At 43.2% G+C, this 20,108-nt stretch overlaps 1 protein-coding gene across 2 annotated transcripts in view; it reads left to right on the top strand.

Annotated features, from left to right (window-relative positions):
• Ttc39c (tetratricopeptide repeat domain 39C) overlaps nt 1-20,108 on the top strand; it is a 93,823-nt gene that overhangs the window by 56,698 nt on the left and 17,017 nt on the right. For both annotated transcript variants that reach the window (XM_003474026.5, XM_063231832.1), the window contains 2 exons: nt 281-449; nt 19,124-19,217. In XM_003474026.5, the coding sequence (XP_003474074.3) occupies nt 281-449; nt 19,124-19,217 (263 nt within the window). The remainder of the gene's footprint in view (nt 1-280; nt 450-19,123; nt 19,218-20,108) is intronic.

Genomic DNA, 20,108 nt, shown 5'->3' with positions numbered 1-20,108 from the left:
TTGTCTGCAGCCATTTATTTCCAGGCAGCCACAAAGCTGAATGCTTCTGCTGCCTGTTCTCATCTGATGGGACTGAGCTGATGTATATGGTGTGCTAAAGCAGCAGTTTCCCAAATACTGACAGAATTCATACGGGAAACAGACTCTGATTTCACTTCTCTGAAGGCTGCGTAGTAAGCTTTTCGGGAGGGGGGTGTATGGGAGAGAGAGCCTGGCAGGATGTTTTTGAAAATGAGAGGAACCTCAGCACACCGTGCTCACACTCTCTCCCCCTCCACAGACTGGCACTCCTCTGGTATCACACAGTCGTCCGCCCATTTTTCGCTTTGGATGGCAGCGATAACAAAGCAGGCCTGGATGAAGCTAAGGAGATTCTCCTCAAAAAAGAAGCTGCTTATCCAAATTCTTCCCTCTTTATGTTTTTCAAGGGACGGATCCAGCGATTAGAGGTACAGTGCCTTCCTCATCTTTTTAAAACAGCGCCCCTGAGGATCACATCCCTGAGTGCTGCTGAGTGCAGGGTGGCTGAGCCAGGCTGTCCCGGGCCCAGGAACATGGTGTTCTTGTGCCTTTCATTGCGTCACTCTGAGGAAGGCTCTTCCAGGAAGCTGGGGTGTTAGTCAGTTACCTTCTGTGCAGGCCCATGGGTGAAGCAGAGATGAGGCCTCACTGGTATGAGACATGATTGGGGTGCTTGAAGCTAATGGCATGTGCATCATTAAACCACTTAGGTGGAGAACACAAAATATAATTTTCTCCTTTCTGGGTTACTGATAACCTGCTTCTAAAATTTGATCTTAGGTAACAATTGATTTGGATTAATGTCACTGCCTTAAATGTCAACAGCTTTGCGATAACAGTCGAGCTGTCGTTTTCAAGTGCTTCATTTGGCTCGGTGCTATGCCAGGAGCTTTCCACACACGGGCCCAGTTGCTTTGCACAGCAGCTCTGAGCATAAATAAAGCATGAGCTGCAGGTTACGTAAAAGACACAGGGTACCAGGAGGAGTCCCTAATTTCTGAGCTTTCCCAGCAACGAGCCCAGGAGCCCGTCTGCAACACCAGAACTTGGCCTGGCCTCTGGAGGCTTCCGCTTCCCCTGTCCTTGCTTGCTGACGCCCATGAGAAAAGTTGAGAGAACAGCTTCTTCATATATAGGAAGAAGGTGGCCCTTATGCTTTATTTTCCTCCTGTTCTTTGTTTCTCAATTACTTTCAAAGTTGAGAAACAAAGTCTAGGGCTGAGGAGGGGGCTCAGCCATAGAGCGTTTGCCTCACGTGCACAAGGCCCTGAGTTCAATCCCACATAGCACAGAAAAGGGTCTAAAAATAATTCTTACTACTTGCTTATGTATATCGACTTCCTCCACTTCTTCTAGGAACTTTTCTTCTGGTGCTCATTTCACTATCTCCTTACCATCCTAAAAATATACAACTAAACCCTTCCATTTATGCATGATTTTATATGTACAACTTGCAAAGCACTGGGGATAAAGCAATGAATATAAAAACTCTTCACTTTAAGCAATTTAAGAAATGTAGGCAGGCAAATATATATTAAACAGATTCCATTGATACACTCTTTTAAATATAATGATAAGTATATTCAAAAGGAAGAGATAGCACTGATGAAAACCATTCTTAAACTCGTGTCATAGCACCCATTTCTTATACCTAATTATCAGTGAATCCATTTGAGTTTTTAGGATCATCTGTTCTTGGGCTGACCTGGTGCTCTGCCAGAACTCAGCGGCCGCGATCTCCAGGAGCACGTTTGCAGATGTTATTCATTTATTCATTTATTCATTTATTTTGCTGGAGTGGTTTTTTTCATGAGCACATTCACTGTTCTCCTTCCTTTTTTCTTTTCTCATTCCTTCCTTCCTCCCTTCTTCCCTTCCCTTCTTCTTCCTTCTTTTCCCTTTCTTCTTTAAGGCAGCTATCTAGTCCTTACTTTTTTTCTACTATGAAGTGACTCCTTAAATCTGAAGAGCACTTTTCTAATTTTAATTCTCTAAGCCCACCGTATATACATGTTTATATGAAAACATATTTAAGCAACCATGGTAATAGTTGATCACTGAAACTGTATAGAAAGCTGACCAAGATTTGAACTATTTAAACCCATATCGGTTATTTTTCCTCCCATTATCTTGAAATTGTTTTTCTTTGGATTCTAGCTCACGAGCTTTTGGTTTTATTTCTTCATTTATTTATTTATTTATTTATTTTTTCTCTTCCTCCTGCAAAGCATGGTTCTCCTCCACCTCTTGCACAGTCAGGGAAGATTAGTTTTCTTTCAAGATGAGATTGTGGTCCTACTTGCAGGCAAAGATACCCAGAGTGTTCCTATTACTTTGGGTTTAGATTTGGGCGCTGTTCCCAAGATACTTCACTGTATATGTGCATGGAGATAGATAGATAGATAGATAGATAGATAGATAGATAGATAGATAGATAGATCCATATATATATCTATATAGATATCTCCACACACAAATACTCCCAAATCCAAAACTCAAAGCACTTCTGGTCTGAGGCCTTCGGGTAAGGAATACTCAGCCTGTTCTAGATTCAGTGTTTAATGGAGATTTGTCCAATAGGGGTGAAGACCTAAAATTTAAAATAGTGTGTAACACAGCAGGGTTACAGCACCGGCTGTTCGTTAGAATTTTCTCTTCTTTCCACTGATGAGTGAATGCTCTTACAGTGTTTTCAAGTTGTTCGACAGAAAAGTAAAAGTCAGGATTTATATTGTGTTATGCTTGCCACTAAGTTAGCTTTTTCATTTTAAAATGAAAATGCTTGGTTTTTATTTCAACTTTTATCCTACAAAGATTTTTATTTTGGCCCTGCCCCCAAAAAACACCTTAATTTGACATCATGGTTTTAGTTTGTGCCTAAATCCAAGTGGGCATTCACTGTTGTTGGGATGGTTCTAGAATAAGGAACTTGCAATACCTCAAAGGATTCTTCTAAAAAGACAGTTTTTAGAGGTGCATAGTTCTTGTTGTGCCTCTTAAGTTTTGTTTGTTTGGCAGTACTGGGGAACCCATGACCTCTGTGCTGAGCACCCCCCACCCTTTTCATTTTGAGACACGTCTTGCTAAATTGGTGAGTTGCTGGGGCTTATGGTCCTCCTGCCTTCTGCCTACCAGAGTACTGTGATTACAGATGTGCACCCCCTTACCCAGCTTCCTTTTCTTTTACAGAGTACACACTAGCTGTTGGGACTTCTTAGCAGTGAGTAGCTTGCTTGCTTAAGTGGTGTTTGTTTTGAAGGGAAAGGACCCGAGATCTATCACTGTTCTTGTTTAGTAGCCGTAGGGCTGAGCAAAATGTGTTTATATTTAGCTCTTCCCAGAGGATGAGACAATCTTAGAGCTTTCTTGAAGTATGACTGCTGTTGTCCGAAGGTGCTCAGACACCAGCATTTCATTACTGTTCCCAAGCAAGCGTCTAAGAAGTTATCGGAGGAGAGCATCCTTCTTTTGCAGTTCAGGGCCTCTGTCTGGGGAGGCTGAGGTGTGGCTTTTTGTGACACTTATGAAGCCCCACCTCTTTGCGAAAATGTTAGTGAACTTGCTTGCAAAAACTCCTTTTCCTCGTCATTGAGCATTTTGGTGAGTGACAGGGCCCCTGAGAGCTTTCCATCCATCAACACATAGAGAATATGTGACAGTTTCTTCAGTGACTCAGAAACTGCCAGACTTTTTTTTTTAACTGACATCTTTTTAAAAAAAGCTTGCCACTTTGAATTTTGTGCTAGTCCATTTTTGCAGTATGCTATAATTGCATTCTTTGTGGGGAGCTGGTCCATGGGGAAACCAAACGTTTCCGACAGCAGCCTTGGTGTCAGCGCGCGCTCCTTGAGAGTGGCTTGTTCACTGCGCCACCCCAACTTCCACTTTTCTGTGCTCATCGTTTGTGAATCCTGTGCGCGCACCACTTCACTTCTGCTTAGCCTGCCCTTCATCATATGGGACCAAGCGGGCCATGTGGGAGCATGGTTTCTACAGCAGATCTGCCCCTCTGCTCTAACCCGCATGAGCCTGGTTGTAGTGGAGTCACCATTCTTTGTTGCTGTGGTCTCCTCTGAAGTGGCTGTCAAGTGCCGCATCTCAGCTGCTGCTAGCAGGAAGAATTCTGTCACCACCTCCCCTTGTCTCCATGGAATCCTGCAGTGCCCCTCCTCCAGCCTCCACCGACCAATGGTGGTATCCTTTCTCCTCTCTTGCCCTAAGCCCTGGCCCTTCCCCTGGCTCTTACCAGTGACTGTTATCAGCATGTGGTGACCACTATCCAGTGATGGTGTGATAATGTTTGTGCATTTTAGTGAGTGCTTAAACCTGAGAAGTAGGATATCAATTTTTTCTTTTTTTTTTTTCTTTTGGTATTGGGAATCGAATTCAGGACCTTGCACTTGCCAGGCAGGTACCTATGCTGCTGAGCTGTATCCCTGGCAGTATTTCCTTCATTTTTGGAAAAAAGAATTTGTTGTAACTATTGAGATCTGGCAATAAAGCTAGGCCTGTGATTGGCAAAGTGAGTATGTGATTAGCTGTTGGGGTTAATGGTATCATAGACATATTCACTCTTCCCTGAATTTCCATAATGCAGACTACTCGTGGGTATTTGGTGCATGAATTGTATTCTTAATTTTTTAGTGTGGATAGGTAGTAGTTTTAGTTTTTACATTTTTATTTATTTAAACCTAGAGTAGTGTTAAGTTTATTCAGATACAATTGATTAATGAGCCTTTTTTAAGCTTTGGAGACAGTTTATATTTTAATAAATTTTTTATTTCTCTCTGGTTCCATTTTCTTTAAGCAGTACATATTTATAAAATTTTTCTTCTCTTTGGCTTTACCAATCTACTTTGCACTAATGAACTTGTGAAGTGTGATTTTAGAAAAAGTGAATGACTTAAAATATGTGTTACAGTAAAAGACACGTTGCCATGAATCCATCTTAAAAATATCAAAGTACTCCCCCCTGCCTTGAGCACGCTCGTCCCCTGTTCTTGCCGCTTACGGAAGCAGTTCTGAAAGGCCGCTGCTGTGAGGGTCTTTTAGTTACACTGTCGTGGCTGCCTCGGTGTCCTGAGTCAACCTACAACATTTACCTTTTACAGCCATTTTGACTTTAGGGAAGAGCCAGAAGTCACACAGTGTCCAGTCTGGTGAATCAGGTGGGTGAGGGCACACTGCAGTGTCCCTACGAGGCCGCCTGTCCATTGGACGGCACATGGTAGCATCGGTCACTGTAACTACGATCACACTTTATGAAGACACAAAAGAGGACTTCCAGAGCTGCTTCAGACGTGGCAAAAATTAAAGGGCAAGTGTGTTCAAAACAAGCGGGACTACTTTGGAGGGATTTAATGGCAGTATGTCTTTTGCTGTAGTAACTTTAAAATTTAAATATTTACCATAGATTTTGATCACCCATTTTGGGGGGGGGTGCGTTTGGTTCTCTGAATATGCATACTTTCACATACATCCCTTATATGATAATAATTTAGTAAGGTAGCTGATTTTAATATCTATCCCTAAATAAATGCTTGCATATTTGAGTGACTGAAAGTAGTTATCTATCAAGTTTAAAGAATATAATCTAATGAGGTTGCTATTATGCAAAGAGTTTTAGGACTTATTTTGAAACTTTCTCCTGGACTTGAGCGTGCTGACTATGCGCTGACATTGAAAACCTGGGGTTTGACTTTGAGGAAGAGCCAGAAGTCACACAGCACCAGCGCTGGTGTATAATGTGGATGAGAGCACTGTGGTTCTCAACCCTGCCTCTCTGCTAGACTGCCCCGGCCTAACAAAACACTGGCCTCTAGTATGTATTTGTTAAAGAGGTGAGAAGAGTCCCTATCCAGGCACTCTCATCTCAGTATCCACAAGGAATCAATTCCAGGATCCCTGTGGATATCAGAATCTGCAGATGCCCCAGTCACTTATATCCAGCCATGTAGGATATGCAAATGACTTCTGCTTGTCTTCTCACTATACTAAATCATCTGTAGGCTGCTTATATTACTGAGGACCATGTAAATGCTATGTAAATAGTTGCAGAAGTACTTTGCTTCAGGAATAATGATAAGAAAAAAGCCTATATGTGTACAGTATGAACTGGTGCAGTTTTGTTTTTAATGTTGTCGATTTATGTTTGATCAGATCTGCAGATGGAGAACCTGCAGGTGGGGAACACATGGCTGTGTTTAAATTCCTTGTGCTGAAGAATCAGTTTCTATTTTTTAGATTCACATTATTATTTTAAAGATGTGTCTTACAACGAGCAGAAAAAGCCAGATGTGGTAGTCCATGCTTGTAATCCCAGCACTCTGGGAGGCTGAGGCAGGAGGATCACACATTCAAGCCCAGCCTGGGCAACTTCATGAGATCCTATCTCAAAAATAAATAAATAAATAAATAAAATGAAATGAACTGGGACTGGGGAAGGTCCTGGGTACAGTCCCCAGTACTGCTAGAACAATGAAAAGAATTTACACCCCACAAGCTTGTCTGGCAGAGCCCTTCCCTGTAACTGTCAAATAATCCCAGTGTTACTTCAGGTGGGGACGGAACGAAAGTTTATATGAGGCCTGGAGGCCATGCTGAAGGTGTCATGGTGTACTTTGACTTCTGTTGGTGTGTGTCACATGCACATGTGTGTCTTATGCAAAGGTGGACATAGAAACAGTGCCTTGGCTGGCTGTGGCTTCTGCTGCAGTCTGTCAGAATCAGGACTTGAACAGTTTCTGTACAGAGTGATGCCTTCTGCCATGTACAAGGACCAGATAGACCTGGCCTGCTTCTTACACTTTCCCTGCAGGTCTCCTTGCTGGCACTGCTGTGTTTGTTTTTCTCTGCCCACCTGCAGCTGTTCTGGTTTCCCGCCTGGCCCTTCCTGCTGAGGAAGGCAGAGTCTGGGGTGTCCCTCTCTCCTCTGGTCCGCCCCTGAGGGACTCAGTTGATGGTTGACCTTTCCTGCTTGTCATCTTGTGTCCTGGTTCCTCCCAGGCAAGTGGAGTCTCTGCCTTACCTTCTGCTCCTTACAGGGGGTCTGTGGTGAAATCCCCAGGGGCCTGTGCCTATCTCTGTAGCAGCCACCTACCAGGCTTTTAGGTGTCGTCCCCTGGAGTGGAGTGGGGCTTTCAAAACCTTGCTGTAGGTTTGCCACTGTACTTTCATTAAAATTACTTTTTTCATCAACACTCCCAAATAATTGGGAGCTCTGTGTCACTCCTTAGCCCACCGTGGGTTGCAGCAGGAAAAGAAAGTGAACACAGAACCCTGGGGTGATTCATTTACCACACAGAGGAAAGAGGAGGCGGCCCACAGGCCCCAGGAGCAGGGAACAGGGCAACAGGGCCCTGCACCAAGGCCTGGCCCGCAGCAGGGATGGGGCCAGCGTTTCTCCACCCTGGTGAAGGGCACCCCGACCTCCTATATTTGCATAGCATGCCTTGTCAGCGTGATGTAACACTGGTATTTATGGGAGCAACGAAAAGGCAACTGCAGGAAGAGAAATAATTCCCTGAAGGTCTGTTAATTGTAGTCTTCTCTTCTTCCAGCCTACGCGGTTCTCTTAATTACTTTAAGAACCAAAAAATAGGTTTGCTATTTATTCTTAGAAGCACAGAAAATGAGGGATTGATTTGATCTGGTGCAGGGGAGATGGAGGATGTGTTTTTCTTCACTTCCCAGTGAGATAAATCCATATTGTGTGATTTAATGACTGTTCACTGGAATGAGAAGATAATAGCAACCCAGACTGCTAATAAGTAAAATGCACCTACTGTTCTCTTAACCCTATCTTGGCAAGCATCGAGACTGGCCAGCTCATAGGAGGCTGATGTTGAGTTGCATCCCTAAGCTTCCTATGTGCACCTGAATGGATGAGCTTTGCTTGGCCTGCATCAGCTGGACACCCAAGCGCAGGGATCAAGTGCATAATGTGTCGCTAGAAGTCCTTGATAGCCAATGCTGCTAAAACCACTTTGCCGTTCCACAGCATGAGCACTGAACTGCACAGAGGTGGGTGGTCCCAGAATCTCCTGCAGGCTACAGGTGACGAGGATAGTCTCCCTTTAAAACACATGCATCATACTGTAAGATGTTAAGCAACTTTATATAAATAACCACCCATCACTGGTTAAATTCTAAGCAAATTTACATCAGATTATTTTGTGACCTTTAATAGACACACCTAAGATTTTATGTACTTTATCAATCTTACATTTACATGCATTTGCATCATTTCTATAAATAACTGACACACAAGCAAGCTATTTAGATTTCTATTTGCTAATAATGGGATATGTTCCTTCTCGGTGCAAAATTATTGTTGGAATATTTTACTATCACTGATATTTATTTATAATAAATAAAATTACTGTTCTTTTTTCTCTCTCTCGTGAGCTTCCTTGCATTAAAACTCCATGAAAATCATTCTTAGGATCAGAGAGCATGAACAGCTGTGCTGTTCTTGTTGCTTGATGAGCGATCTTACTCAAGAAATAGTGGGCCAGAGTACAGCCACTCATTATTTTGTGCATGATATCAGCATCAGTGGTTTTATTTCTTATTATTTTTTGTGTCCACAATGATGCAGATTGAAACAGCTTAAAGATAGTTATTAAAGAGTTCTTGAAGACATTCCTAGTTTGTGTACCCCAGGACTCAGTATGGCCGAGAAGGCAATCCTCCCCTAATGGAGGTCTCTCTCAGAATCCCAATGCAGGCTTTATCAGAGTCAAGCTTCGGCTCTGGGAGTGTAGCTCGGTGGTTGGACATTTGCTTACCATGCTCAAGGCCCATCGTTGATTTCCAGAATTACTGCACTCCCCAAATCACAGCTTTCTTTCTTTTTTTTTTTTTTCAGAAACTGACAAGAATAGGCAAACTGGTTATAAAAGAGGAAAATTTAAAGAGTCAGACTTCCATTCTCAAAACCTACTGCAAAGTAGTCAAGCCTGTGATACTGGCTTAAGAATAAGGAGTGAGAGCTGACAAGGAAACCTTACATTTATAATCAGTTGACTTCAGACAAAGTCAACCAAATCAAGGGGCAGAAAATAGTCTTAACAAACGATGCTGGAACAGCTGAATAGCCAGATGCAAAAGTGCACTTTGGACCAGTATCTCACATCAGACATAGCACTAACTCAAAATGCAGGGTCTGTGAGCCTTCCTGGTTGCCCTCACGTGGCGGAAAGAGGACCGGAGGACTCTCAGGCCTTCTTTATGTGAGCATCAGTCCCATTCACGGAGAGTGCTGCCCCCAGAACTCCCAAAGCTTCCGGCTCCTAACACCAGCACACAGCTGTAGGGTTTCAGTGCAGAAATCCTGGGAGACACAAACACTCTGCCCACTATTAGCAAGCAATATACACGCTTAAATGTGGAGGTGAAGATTCAGGGAGCTTGGCCTTATTAGGCTTTAGAAATAAAACCGGTATATTTTTAAGGAGTTGGTTTGCAGAATTAAAAAAAAATATTTTGGAGAAATCAAAGTAATTAGGCTGTGACATTAAACATTTGGGAGATTCTCCTGTAGCTTTGCCGTTAAGTAATGCTTTAAAGTCGGTTTATCCTTGCTTTGTCTCTGCTTGAGTAGATTTCTTAGTATCAGACTAAAAAGATGGTCTTAGCATTTCCCTGTTTCCTTCCGTTGTTGCAAACATTCGTTTCATGTATTCAGTCTGTCCCAATTCTTTGTGATTTCTCACTTTCCTAATGCTAGTAAGTATATAGTGAACTCCCTTGTGGAAATGGGGGTAATACAGAGTCTAATTTGGGAAAGTGACATTCTTCACTTACCTACCCTTCTTTCAAAAACCTTCCGTAGAACTGTCTATTTTCTCAGTATCATATTGAATTCCTGTTTGTTTTGCTTTTAGGAACTTTTATGCTTTAAAATTTTTTAATTTTTTAACAATAATTTAAATAAAAAGGGTACATATTCATGGGACATCACATGGTGTTTCCATACATATTCTTTACCTAGTATTTTGGTGGACCTTTTCAAAGTCCTTTATCCTAGCTTTTTGAGATATGCAGGTGTTAGCTTTTCATTGCTGGAACAAAAAATACGTTTTAAAAAACCAGCACGAAGGACGAGAGATTGCTCTCGGCTCACAGCTTCAGAGGTGTCCGTCCTGGTCAGCAGGCTCCACTGCTTCAGGCCTGTGGTGGCAGAAGCATGGTGGGAGGACGTGGCCGAGGAGAGCTGCTCAATTCATGGCAGCTGTAGGAAGCAGAAGGGACTGGAGAAGGGGCACCAGGAGCGAGATATACCGTAAAGGCACACCTGTCCCACCCTCCTGCCAGTGGGTCCTGTCTCCTAGTGGCCCATTCAGCTGTGAACTCGGCAGGGGTTCACATCCACAGCTGAAGTTGGCACCCTGAGAACCCATCACCTGTCTGGGGCCACCAGGGACCACTGCTTGTTGCTGACCAAGCCCACACACGAGCCCTGGGACACCTCATAACCTCTCATGAATTTGGCCTACATTGAACTACCTTTGTGCTTGCTGGTTACTTAAAACCTCATAGCATGGGCCTGTGTTTCACACACTGCAGACTTCTTTACCAGAATTGACAGTTCTCAGAGGCAAATGTGCTTTAGAGCTGCAAATAGAGCAGGATGCGTCTTCCCCGCAGCCATCGCCGCTGGGATTGTCTTGTTCTGTGGTTTGTCCCCACAGCTCTCTGTGCTGCCTAAGCCAGCAGAATCTGCAGACATCAGCATTATTTTAATGCACTGACTGGCTCCAAACTGAGGTGTCTGTGAGCTTTCTCATCTTTTAATGGTAAATACAGTTTGGAGGGGGTACGAGGACATAAACTACTCGCTTGGAAAGCAGAGCCTGGCATTATAGATTCAGGGGAGTCTGGAACTTGATGTCCTTTTGGCAGTATGGTTTGAGCCAAATCCCCAGGAGAACTTGACCTTGTCTTTATTTCCAGTTTTTTTTTTTAAACCTCTAGAGTCAGAGCCTTTTCCTGGGCAGGTGCATTGTACATTGATCCTCTCAGCCCAGCCAAGGAAGATCTTTTTATCTTTTTTTTTTTTTTTTTTTTTTTTGGTACTTGGGACTGAACCCAAGGGCCTTTGCACTGAGGTATATACTGGGTGCTTTTATTTATTTATTTTGAGACAAGTTCTCACCAGGTTGCCCAGTCTAGGCTCAAACTTGTGATCCTCCTGCATCAGCCTCCCAGAGTGCCAGGATTGCAGATACTCACCACTATGCCTGATACTAATGAAAATCTCCAAGTAAAACAAAAGCATACATCAGTAGAACCCAGGCCTAATGCATTGGCACTGAAAATTATTCAGACTTTTTCATGTCTTCCTATTTTTGCTTTAAGGTCTTTCCTTTCAAAATGCTTTGAAAAGATACTAATGCAGGAATTCATCAGAGTAACAGCCTTTTTTAAATTGCCTGAAAAATGTTGTCTGGTCACTCCATCCCTGTGTTTAGTTTTGCCTTGTCACCTGCCTCTCCAAAGGGCACGGATGTATTTGTTTTTGGATTTAACACATTTCTTCTAGCTTCTGCCATTGGTGGTCTGTGCAGGACTGTTCCAGCTGGTGGGTTGTGCGACTGGTCCTGTGCCATACAAGGGACAGTCATGCATGGACCAGCAATGACTGAAGCCAACAGGAAGGTTACACTTTCAAATCAAAGCCACCTGAGAGCAAGACATATGAATTACAGTCCCTTTTGTGAATGTGTTACATTTGGGGTGGAATCTTACCATAACAGCTTTTATTTATGCCTGGTAGATAAAATCTGGACTTTCTCCTGGTGAGTCTGAAACAATTGGTAGGAAACTTAATGCCCTTTGCAGCTAGCATTGATTCTGAATATTGCAAAACAGCATTGTGAATAATTTCCTAAAGCTATTAACAGGTGACGTGTCCCTATTTTTAAGGACAAAGTAACTTTCTTTCCTAGGAGCATTTTATTTCTAAATTTATGTACTTTAGTATCCCCTAAGAGTATAAACAAGTTATTTCCTGAGATCCAAGACGTGTTGGTTAGAGAGTTCGCACTGCAGTTTGGTAGTATTGACTAAATTATACTATTCTTTGTTATACTCGATGACTGTTGAAAAAATATATGGTAATTTAAACATTTCAGATTAATTTTTCAGCTGAAAGATTTGGTTTCTAAAAATGAACTAGACAGTTATACAGTTCTGGAGCACAAAAGATAGGGGAATATTTTTAGCTGGTTTACAGCATTGCATGATCCTGATACCAGGTTGCTAGACAAAAGTGTGTAGGCCTTCAATCTGGGTATAGAAACTCAGAACTAGTATTAGCAAATTAAATCTAAAAGTGTACTTTTTGATTTTGTTTTTGTGTCATTGGGAATTGAACCCTAGGGCCTCACACTCGCTAGACAATTACTGTACCACCAAGGTACAACTCCAGTCTTTTTAAAAATTTTTTGAGAAAGAGTCTCACTATGTTACCCAGTCTGGCCTTGAATGGCAATACTCCTGCCTCAGCCTCCTGAGTATCTGGGATTACAGGTGTGAGCCACCATGCTTGGCGAACACACTATTTGTAAATACATATGACAACCTAGGAGGGCTTATTTCAGGACTCCTTAACCTTCTTGGCATGAGGGACCAGTTTCATGGAAGTTAATTTTTCCATGTACCAGGGATAGGGAATGGTTTTGTGATGATTCAAGTACATTTATTGCATACTTTGTTTCTATTACTACTGTTTGTAACATGTAATGATATATAAGTCACCACCATGCAGAATCAACCCCTGGACTTGTTTTTCTGCAAATGGATAGTCCCATCTGGGAGTCATAGGAGATGGTGACACCCAGAGTGTGTTGCTTATGTCCAGTCTTCTCTGTAATCTTGTTTTGGTTGCTGTCACACAGAGAACCTTGCTTCACAAAAATAAGAGCCCGAAAATGAGAACAGTCCTTTTGTAGCTGTAAAGATACTTCACCTTGACTTTTATGCAGAATGTATGGAAATTTGGAGTTGTCTCAAGCATACTTTTAAGGCCACTGTCATTTGTGACCTCAAGCACTTGACTTTCTTCTAGCACAGACAAAGTTAATTCACCTAGCTTACTCACAAAGGCATCACAGATCCATTCTTCCCAGTTCGGGGATCTTTTGTGGCTGGAAAGTAACACTCAAGCTGTCTTGCAAACTGAGATAGGAGATCATGCACCAGCTGGGAGAAAGAAGGCCCCGGCTCAGTCTCTTTCAGGACCTCTGGCAGAGTTTGAAACATGTCAAAAATCGCGGTGTTTACTGGACTCCCTCATAATTCCGTTCTGGCTGTGGACACAGCCACACCATGTGCCAACTTGAGCACAGTTGTCATTTTCTCTTGAAGTGACAAATTGAGTTCTTTGAACAGGTGGAATATGTCACACGAGTAAGCAAGTTTTGCAACTCCTTCTGTGTTACTAAAATGTGCCACCAATGGAGAGTTTTTCCAAAAGAAATCTCTAGAGTGACCCTCATCACTCAATAGCTCTGACCAAGGATCTACCCTTAGATAACCCTCTTCTATGAAGAAGAGAAGACACATGTAGTGGGTCATTTAATCACAGTTTGTAAAATTTGTTGAGTTCAGGTGATACGTCTTGGCCAGTCAGTATTTCTCCATGGATCATGCAGTGCACAAACTCACATTCAAAAGCAACATCTGTGATCCAGGTCACGAAACTAAAAGCTGTCCAGTCTTGGCAGCTGCTCCATCATTGTGTATACCAACACGGAACGACCAGTTCAGTTGTTTTCTGACCTGGAATCATTCAAAGATGTGAATAGTTCTGTAGCTGTGGTGTTGGTTGGGAGCAAAAGTACATCACCCTGTCCTTACGCCCACCCTTCAAGTGTTGTTCCTTCTAGTCATTGGTGGACTCGCTGACCTGGATTGCAAACCACAGTGACGCAGTCCTCTGGAATTACTGTGCCTAAATCTCCTCTGCCGTTCCATCGGTTCATCTAGGCGTGGTGCTTACTAAAAATGGGACACGTGCCATACTTTGAACCATAGCCTCCCTCAGAAGCTCACAACAGATTTGCTTGGGCACAGGCAGGATCAACCCCACCAAGAGTAAAAGACTCTCGAGCTTTAGGAGTGCAGTTGGCCACTACGAATGATGCTCCTGCACAGACACATTTGATGCAGTGCGGCCTTCAGTAATTGCTTCTATTCTTCATGTTCACGTTTTTTTTTTTCCACTTCAAAGACTTATCTTTTCCTGCGGAGGATTTGGTCCCCATGCAGTGAAGCAGTTTTGGAGATTTGGGAGGCTTTGTGGCATCGTTGGGTAGCACATCACCACATCCCATGCACAGCAGTCTCTGAGAATGTGAATTCCACAGTGAGCCTGGAATTTAAGTAGAACTCTTGATGTTTTCTTTTAGACATGGCCTGCCTTTCGTTGGCAGCGTAGAGACACCTGCTGTCTCATTGTTAGGTTTCACCCCTTTTTCAAAGAAGCTCTCCTGTGATGCTTGTTTTCTACTCATTTTGGGGAGGAACAGCTACAGGCTACCAAGACTGTGACTGACACAAGTGCACTGTGCAGGAATGAGGCACAAACAGAAGTGGTAAATAAAGTAATGGGTGGGCCACGAGCTGATGAAATAGGTGTTGGGTTCTGATTTAAAACCTGCCACCAGATGAAGGCATAATTAAAACTGAACTATGTCACCTCGCTCCTAAGAGTATAATAATGTGACGTACACAAGATCAACCTGGAAATAGCCAGTCTTTTCCTAAATACCAGAAGCACTCAGAGTAAATTGGAACAGCAGTCCCTTCTGCAGTCGCCGGGAGTCTGAGGAGGTGCCAGGAATACATCTGTCGGGAAGGACGGCAGGGTGCCTGGGTGAACTCGCTCCGTTGCTGTGCTCACGATGCAGCAGCGGCAGCGGGTGCTGATTTTACTTTGACAGCGACACACGCTGTTTGTTCTTCCTGGCTTTCAACAAGAGTGAAGCAAGTCAGGTTTTCTTCAGCTGACCAGCAAGGAACCTGAAGTTTCATGTAGTTTTTGTGTCCTGGTTCATCAGTGCACAGTTAGAAGACAGAGCCAGGATGGTGTGAACTCGTGTAGTGACTTTTTCCATTTTCTGTGTTCTCTTCAGGCCAGAATATGTGTATTTCTTTTAAAAATTCAACCAAATCAGGTATCCATTGATGATTAGTCTTCTTTATTCTGTCACAGATACTTGTAATGTGCAGTCATAAAAATGCTCATCAGTTATCGCCGATTTAAAATTATTTTGGTGAAAACAAAGCCAAGTGTATGTCCGCTGCTTCAGTTCATCGCTGCTCGTTGTAATTCTCCAAGGAATGATCAGGGTAGAATTCATTTTGTAGTTATGCCTGCTCTCAAGGTCATGTCGTTAAGCTCCCTGGTACAGTGTTTGTACTTTAAAGCTCCATTAGTGCCTTTCACAGAAAGAGCATGGCACTGTCTTCACAGCATAGTCTGAAAAAGAAGAAATTGTGTTCTTCTCCTAAGGCTGTGTCACATATCACGGGCCTAAAATAACAGCTGTTGTCACACAGTCTGCAGGCTGGAAATCCAAAATTGGTTTCCTTGGGTGTAGGGGACCCGACTTGATGTAACTGTGACCGACTTAAACTGCTGTCCCCAGCCAGGTGTGGTTGCACATGTCTTAGTCCCAGCACTTAGGAGGCTGAGGCAGAAGGATTGCCATGAGTTTGAGACCAGCCTGGGCTATATTAGTGAGTTCAAAACCAGGCTGAACTATACAACAAGATCCTGTCTCAAAAAGTAAACAAACAAACATTTAAATTGTCATCTTGCCTACCAGTTGACCCTGTAGGATAAAGTCTAAGATAGTTGAACATTTCTAAACTGGTGCTAGACATGTTGGTAGTTTTTGAGAAGGCCTGAGCTGGTATCTTTGTCTAGCTTAGCGTGTAAACCCTTCATCTGCTTTGGGATGTGGGATTCCCTTGCCTTCTTGCTGTCTAAAACCTGGCTCGGCCTGTGCATCCCTAGCAAATTAAATTTGGGGCAATCCTGCGTTTTTTCGCCTCATTTTTTTGGTTTTTAGAAGCTTTGGGTGGCAGAAGATTTGGGTAGAAGATTTCCCAGATACTGGGAAATCATTGTGTCTGCAGGGTCTCACTTCTCAGGAAGAAGTGAGACTGAAGAGTCTCACTTTCAGTCTCTTCCTGAGACTGAAAGAGCATCTGTCGCTCACTTCTTCTTGTGTCTGGTGGTTACCAGCTTTCCTAGCTCGTGGAAGGACCTCTCCAATTTCCACGTCAGGCCACAGTGCCGCTCCTCTTCTAGGTGCCAGGCTCCCCTCTGACATTCTCTATAAGGCTTCAGGTGACTCCATTTCTAGGCCACTTACATAATCCAGAAAGGAGCCTCTTCCTTCAGGATGATTAACTTAATCACATCTGCATATTCATATCCTGAAGAGAGCGTACTTTGCAGGCAACCATGGCAGAATCTGAGCACTGGTCAACCCCTGACTTGTTGATTTTGACCAGTTGCTTAACCCTTGAGCTTCACTTCCTCTGAAAATGGAATTAACCATGCCTGTCTCAGAGCGTGTTTGAAAGGGCCAGGAGAAATGATGTTGCTTCAGAGTCCTTCGTAGTTTCCTTTTTGTAAGAGCCCTCCAAACCTTGCTTTGACTTGTCTCTGTATTTCAGAGCCTTATCTCTCCCTGGCATGTCGTGGTTGTGCAATAGGTATTTACTGGGTACTTTTCTGTCCTCTGAAGGACAGTGTGACCTTGCACTGTCATGCACTGAACTTGCAGCTGGGAACAGCTCGGTGACAATGGCCCATCCAGAAATATCCTGCACAGAAAAGCATTCACTTTGCAAATAGGAGGTAGACATGTTGAACCTGGGCAAGCCCCTGACCCCTTTCTTCAGCTCTTAAGTCTACCTTCTAGTTTGCGGTCATTGCTCCTTACTTTTTTTAGATTGCTCATATAAGAAAAGACATGCAATATTTAACTTTCTGGGTCTGGCTTATATTGTGTCACATAATGGTCTCCAGTTCCATCCATTTTCCTCCACATGACATGATTTTGTTCTTTTTATGGCTGAATGGTTCTCTGTGTGTATATATGCACCACATTTTTTATTCATTGATCAGCAGATGGACATCTAGGCTGTTCCCACAGCTCAGCCATTGTGAATTGCATTGGCTGGCAGACTGAAAGAAATCTTTAGTGGAAAGAAAAACTCAATATTCAGTATTTTTCCCTAGTTAGTGTGAATACAGTGGTGCCCAGCACATGGATAATACCAAAACCTGTTTTAGCAGGATGATTGAAAAGTATGGCAAATGTTTAAATTTTAAAATCTTACTGTAGTGAGAGACACTTTGTCACTATCCCCTCAGACTCCTCCCCCTCACTTTGAACACACTCGTCCCATTGTGCTGGCTACCTCTGAAGCAGTTCCTAAGTGCCTTTAATTGTGGTGTTATAGCTGCCTCGGTGTCCTGAATTAGTCCAAAACTTTCCTGGTCCTTTTGACTTTGGGGAAGAGTCGGAAGTCCCCTAATGCCAAATCTGGGAATAAAGTGGATGATAACACACCGTAATGTTTTTATTTGACAGAAATTGCCATGAATGTTTTCAGTCAATTCAGGACATCCAGCTAGCTCCAAAAAGACATTCACAGGCTGGAGATGTAGCTCAGTGTCATAAACGTCTGCCTTGCAAGCACACAGTCATGAGTTCAATTCCCAGTACCGATAAAAAGAAAAAAAAGATAAACAAAAAGACACGCATGAGAGAAGACTTGCAGAATGACTTCACAAGGTGAAAAGAATGACCTTGTGAGAAGTGTGCTTGAAGGAAAGGGAATGTTTTGAGATTAATGATGGTGTGTCTTCTACAGTGTTTAAAAAGTTAAATATTCACCTTATATTTTGATCACACCTTTTATACGAGTTTTTTTCCCCTATATGTGATAATAAGTTTAATGTGTAAACTAGACGTAGTAAGTGTCTGATAACAAAAGCTAGATTAACAGAGTTAACAGTTAACTCCAGTAAAGATTGTGTAGATGTGGTCAGTCTATCTGTGTCTGTCTGTCTGTCTGCCTCTCTCTGAGGACAGCTTAGAGAGTTGGCTGCATGTAACTGAAGCCATAGAAAGTGAAACTGCAGGTAAAGGGCAGGGATGACTATTTAATTGGAAATAAGTGGAACTGACATTTGGGAGGCCATCGGGGTCTGGACAGTGGTCAGGGAACGCAGAAGCCAGGAGCAATCTATGTTTTCACGGTTCCTGCAGTATTAGGAGAGTGGATCTGGTCACCAGAAGCTGTGAGAGACCAGCATTCTGAGCCTGCAGCAGAGGTGAGGGACCATGTAAGGTGGAGGCCACCAGCCTCAGGCGTTCACCCTGTGCCAGTGGGAGACTTTCTGGGCCCCAGAGGGGCGCACACCAGAGGAGATACTATAGTCTCTGTGTCTTTTGAGCATACCTGATAACAAAAGCTAGATTAACAGAATTACAATACAGAGGTGCTTGGGTCCAAGCATAAGAGAATGCTGTGGTAGAGGGTGGATGTGAGCTGGGACCCACCATAGAATCCACTGCTTCAGCAAAGGACTTCACTAGCCAGGTACAGAAGTGCACACCTATAATGCTACCTACACAGGAGACTGAGGCAGGAGGATGGCTTGAAACTAACCAGGGCAGTATAGCATTCGTCTGTCACCAGAAGAAAATGTCAGGCAGGTGTGGGTGACACACACCTTAATCCCGGAACTTGGGGAGGCTGAGGCAGGAGGATTGCCATGAGTTTGAGAGCAGCTTGAGCTGTAGTGAGCTCAAGGCCAGCCTGAACTGCATAGCGAGACCCTGTCTCAAAAAAAAAAAAAAATCCTCTGTACCTATGTAAATCCCATAACTCTCTGTGGCAAATTGGAGTACTTTCTTAGCAATCCTTAAATCATTTTTGTAATCCTGTTTTATCTATGTAAATAACTAATTAGGACAAAGATGTATTTGAATTATGATTGTAATGTAATGGCAGATCTTAGCCGGTAACTTAATTGCTTTTTTGTTTTATTTTTCCTTTTCTTCCCTAGTGTCAGATCAACAGTGCCTTGACTTCTTTCCATACTGCTTTGGAACTTGCAGTAGATCAGAGAGAAATCCAACACGTCTGTCTCTATGAAATTGGTAAGAGGAAATGTTTTGCCCGGCTCTTAGGAAGTAGTATTGCTGTCATTCATCTGTAATGCTGCTCAGTTTGCAGAATGCAGTCTTGCATAATAAGGACTTTGATTGAGACCCAGCACGTGGAATGATACTTCTCTGATTCTCATTATTTCCTGAGAACATGTTCAGGAAATAGGTAATGCAAGTCATTTGTAAATACCTTATTGGACCGTGTATTGGTGCATCAAAGCTGTTCTTCCTCTCATCCAGTGCTTACTCTAGAAGAAAATAGAGCACAGGAGAGAGCTGAACCCCAAAACCAGCTCCCCTGCTAACTAGCCCTGAACCCGTGGACAGTTGCCATTTGGGGTGAAGGTACCCCCTTAGACGCTGTGGGGTTCAGATGGGAGGCCTGCCAATACTTGCCAACGGCTTCCTTCTTGGACCTTGCAGATAAATGTTTAAATGGACTTGGAAGTGTTTATTTGCCAAAGATTTCTCCTCACTCTCCCATGGTGTTGCTGAGTCTTTTCCTGACTGCACTCAACTCTCTGACCCTGGTACACTAGGGAAATCCGTTTCTGTCCCAGTTCCTCCACTGTGCTGAGCAGAGGAAGCCCAGCCTTGGCATCAAACAGAAATAATTTTTTAAAAATAAGAGTTCAGCAGGCCAGGGCTAAGCTATCCCTGAACTTCCCACAGTGGGGACTATCAGAGTGCTTGCTGGGGACCGGGGTCATCACCACATGTGGCTGAGCACTGCAGAGTAGGGTTTGCAGCCCTTTTGCCGCCACCCGGGCCTGGTGCTGAGTGTCACTTGTGTACCCTAACAGTGGGGTTTCAGAAGAGTAAAATGTTAACCCCAGAATGATGTGTTGTTTGTGGCTTGATTTGGACTAAACTGCTGTTAAA

Source organism: Cavia porcellus, unplaced genomic scaffold (assembly GCF_034190915.1).
Source record: "Cavia porcellus strain 051 isolate PalLab524CR breed Dunkin Hartley unplaced genomic scaffold, mCavPor4.1 scaffold_20, whole genome shotgun sequence".
Classification (NCBI taxonomy): domain Eukaryota; kingdom Metazoa; phylum Chordata; class Mammalia; order Rodentia; family Caviidae; genus Cavia; species Cavia porcellus.
Note: the sequence above shows the minus strand (reverse complement) of the source record. Positions and strands in the feature narration are given on the sequence as shown.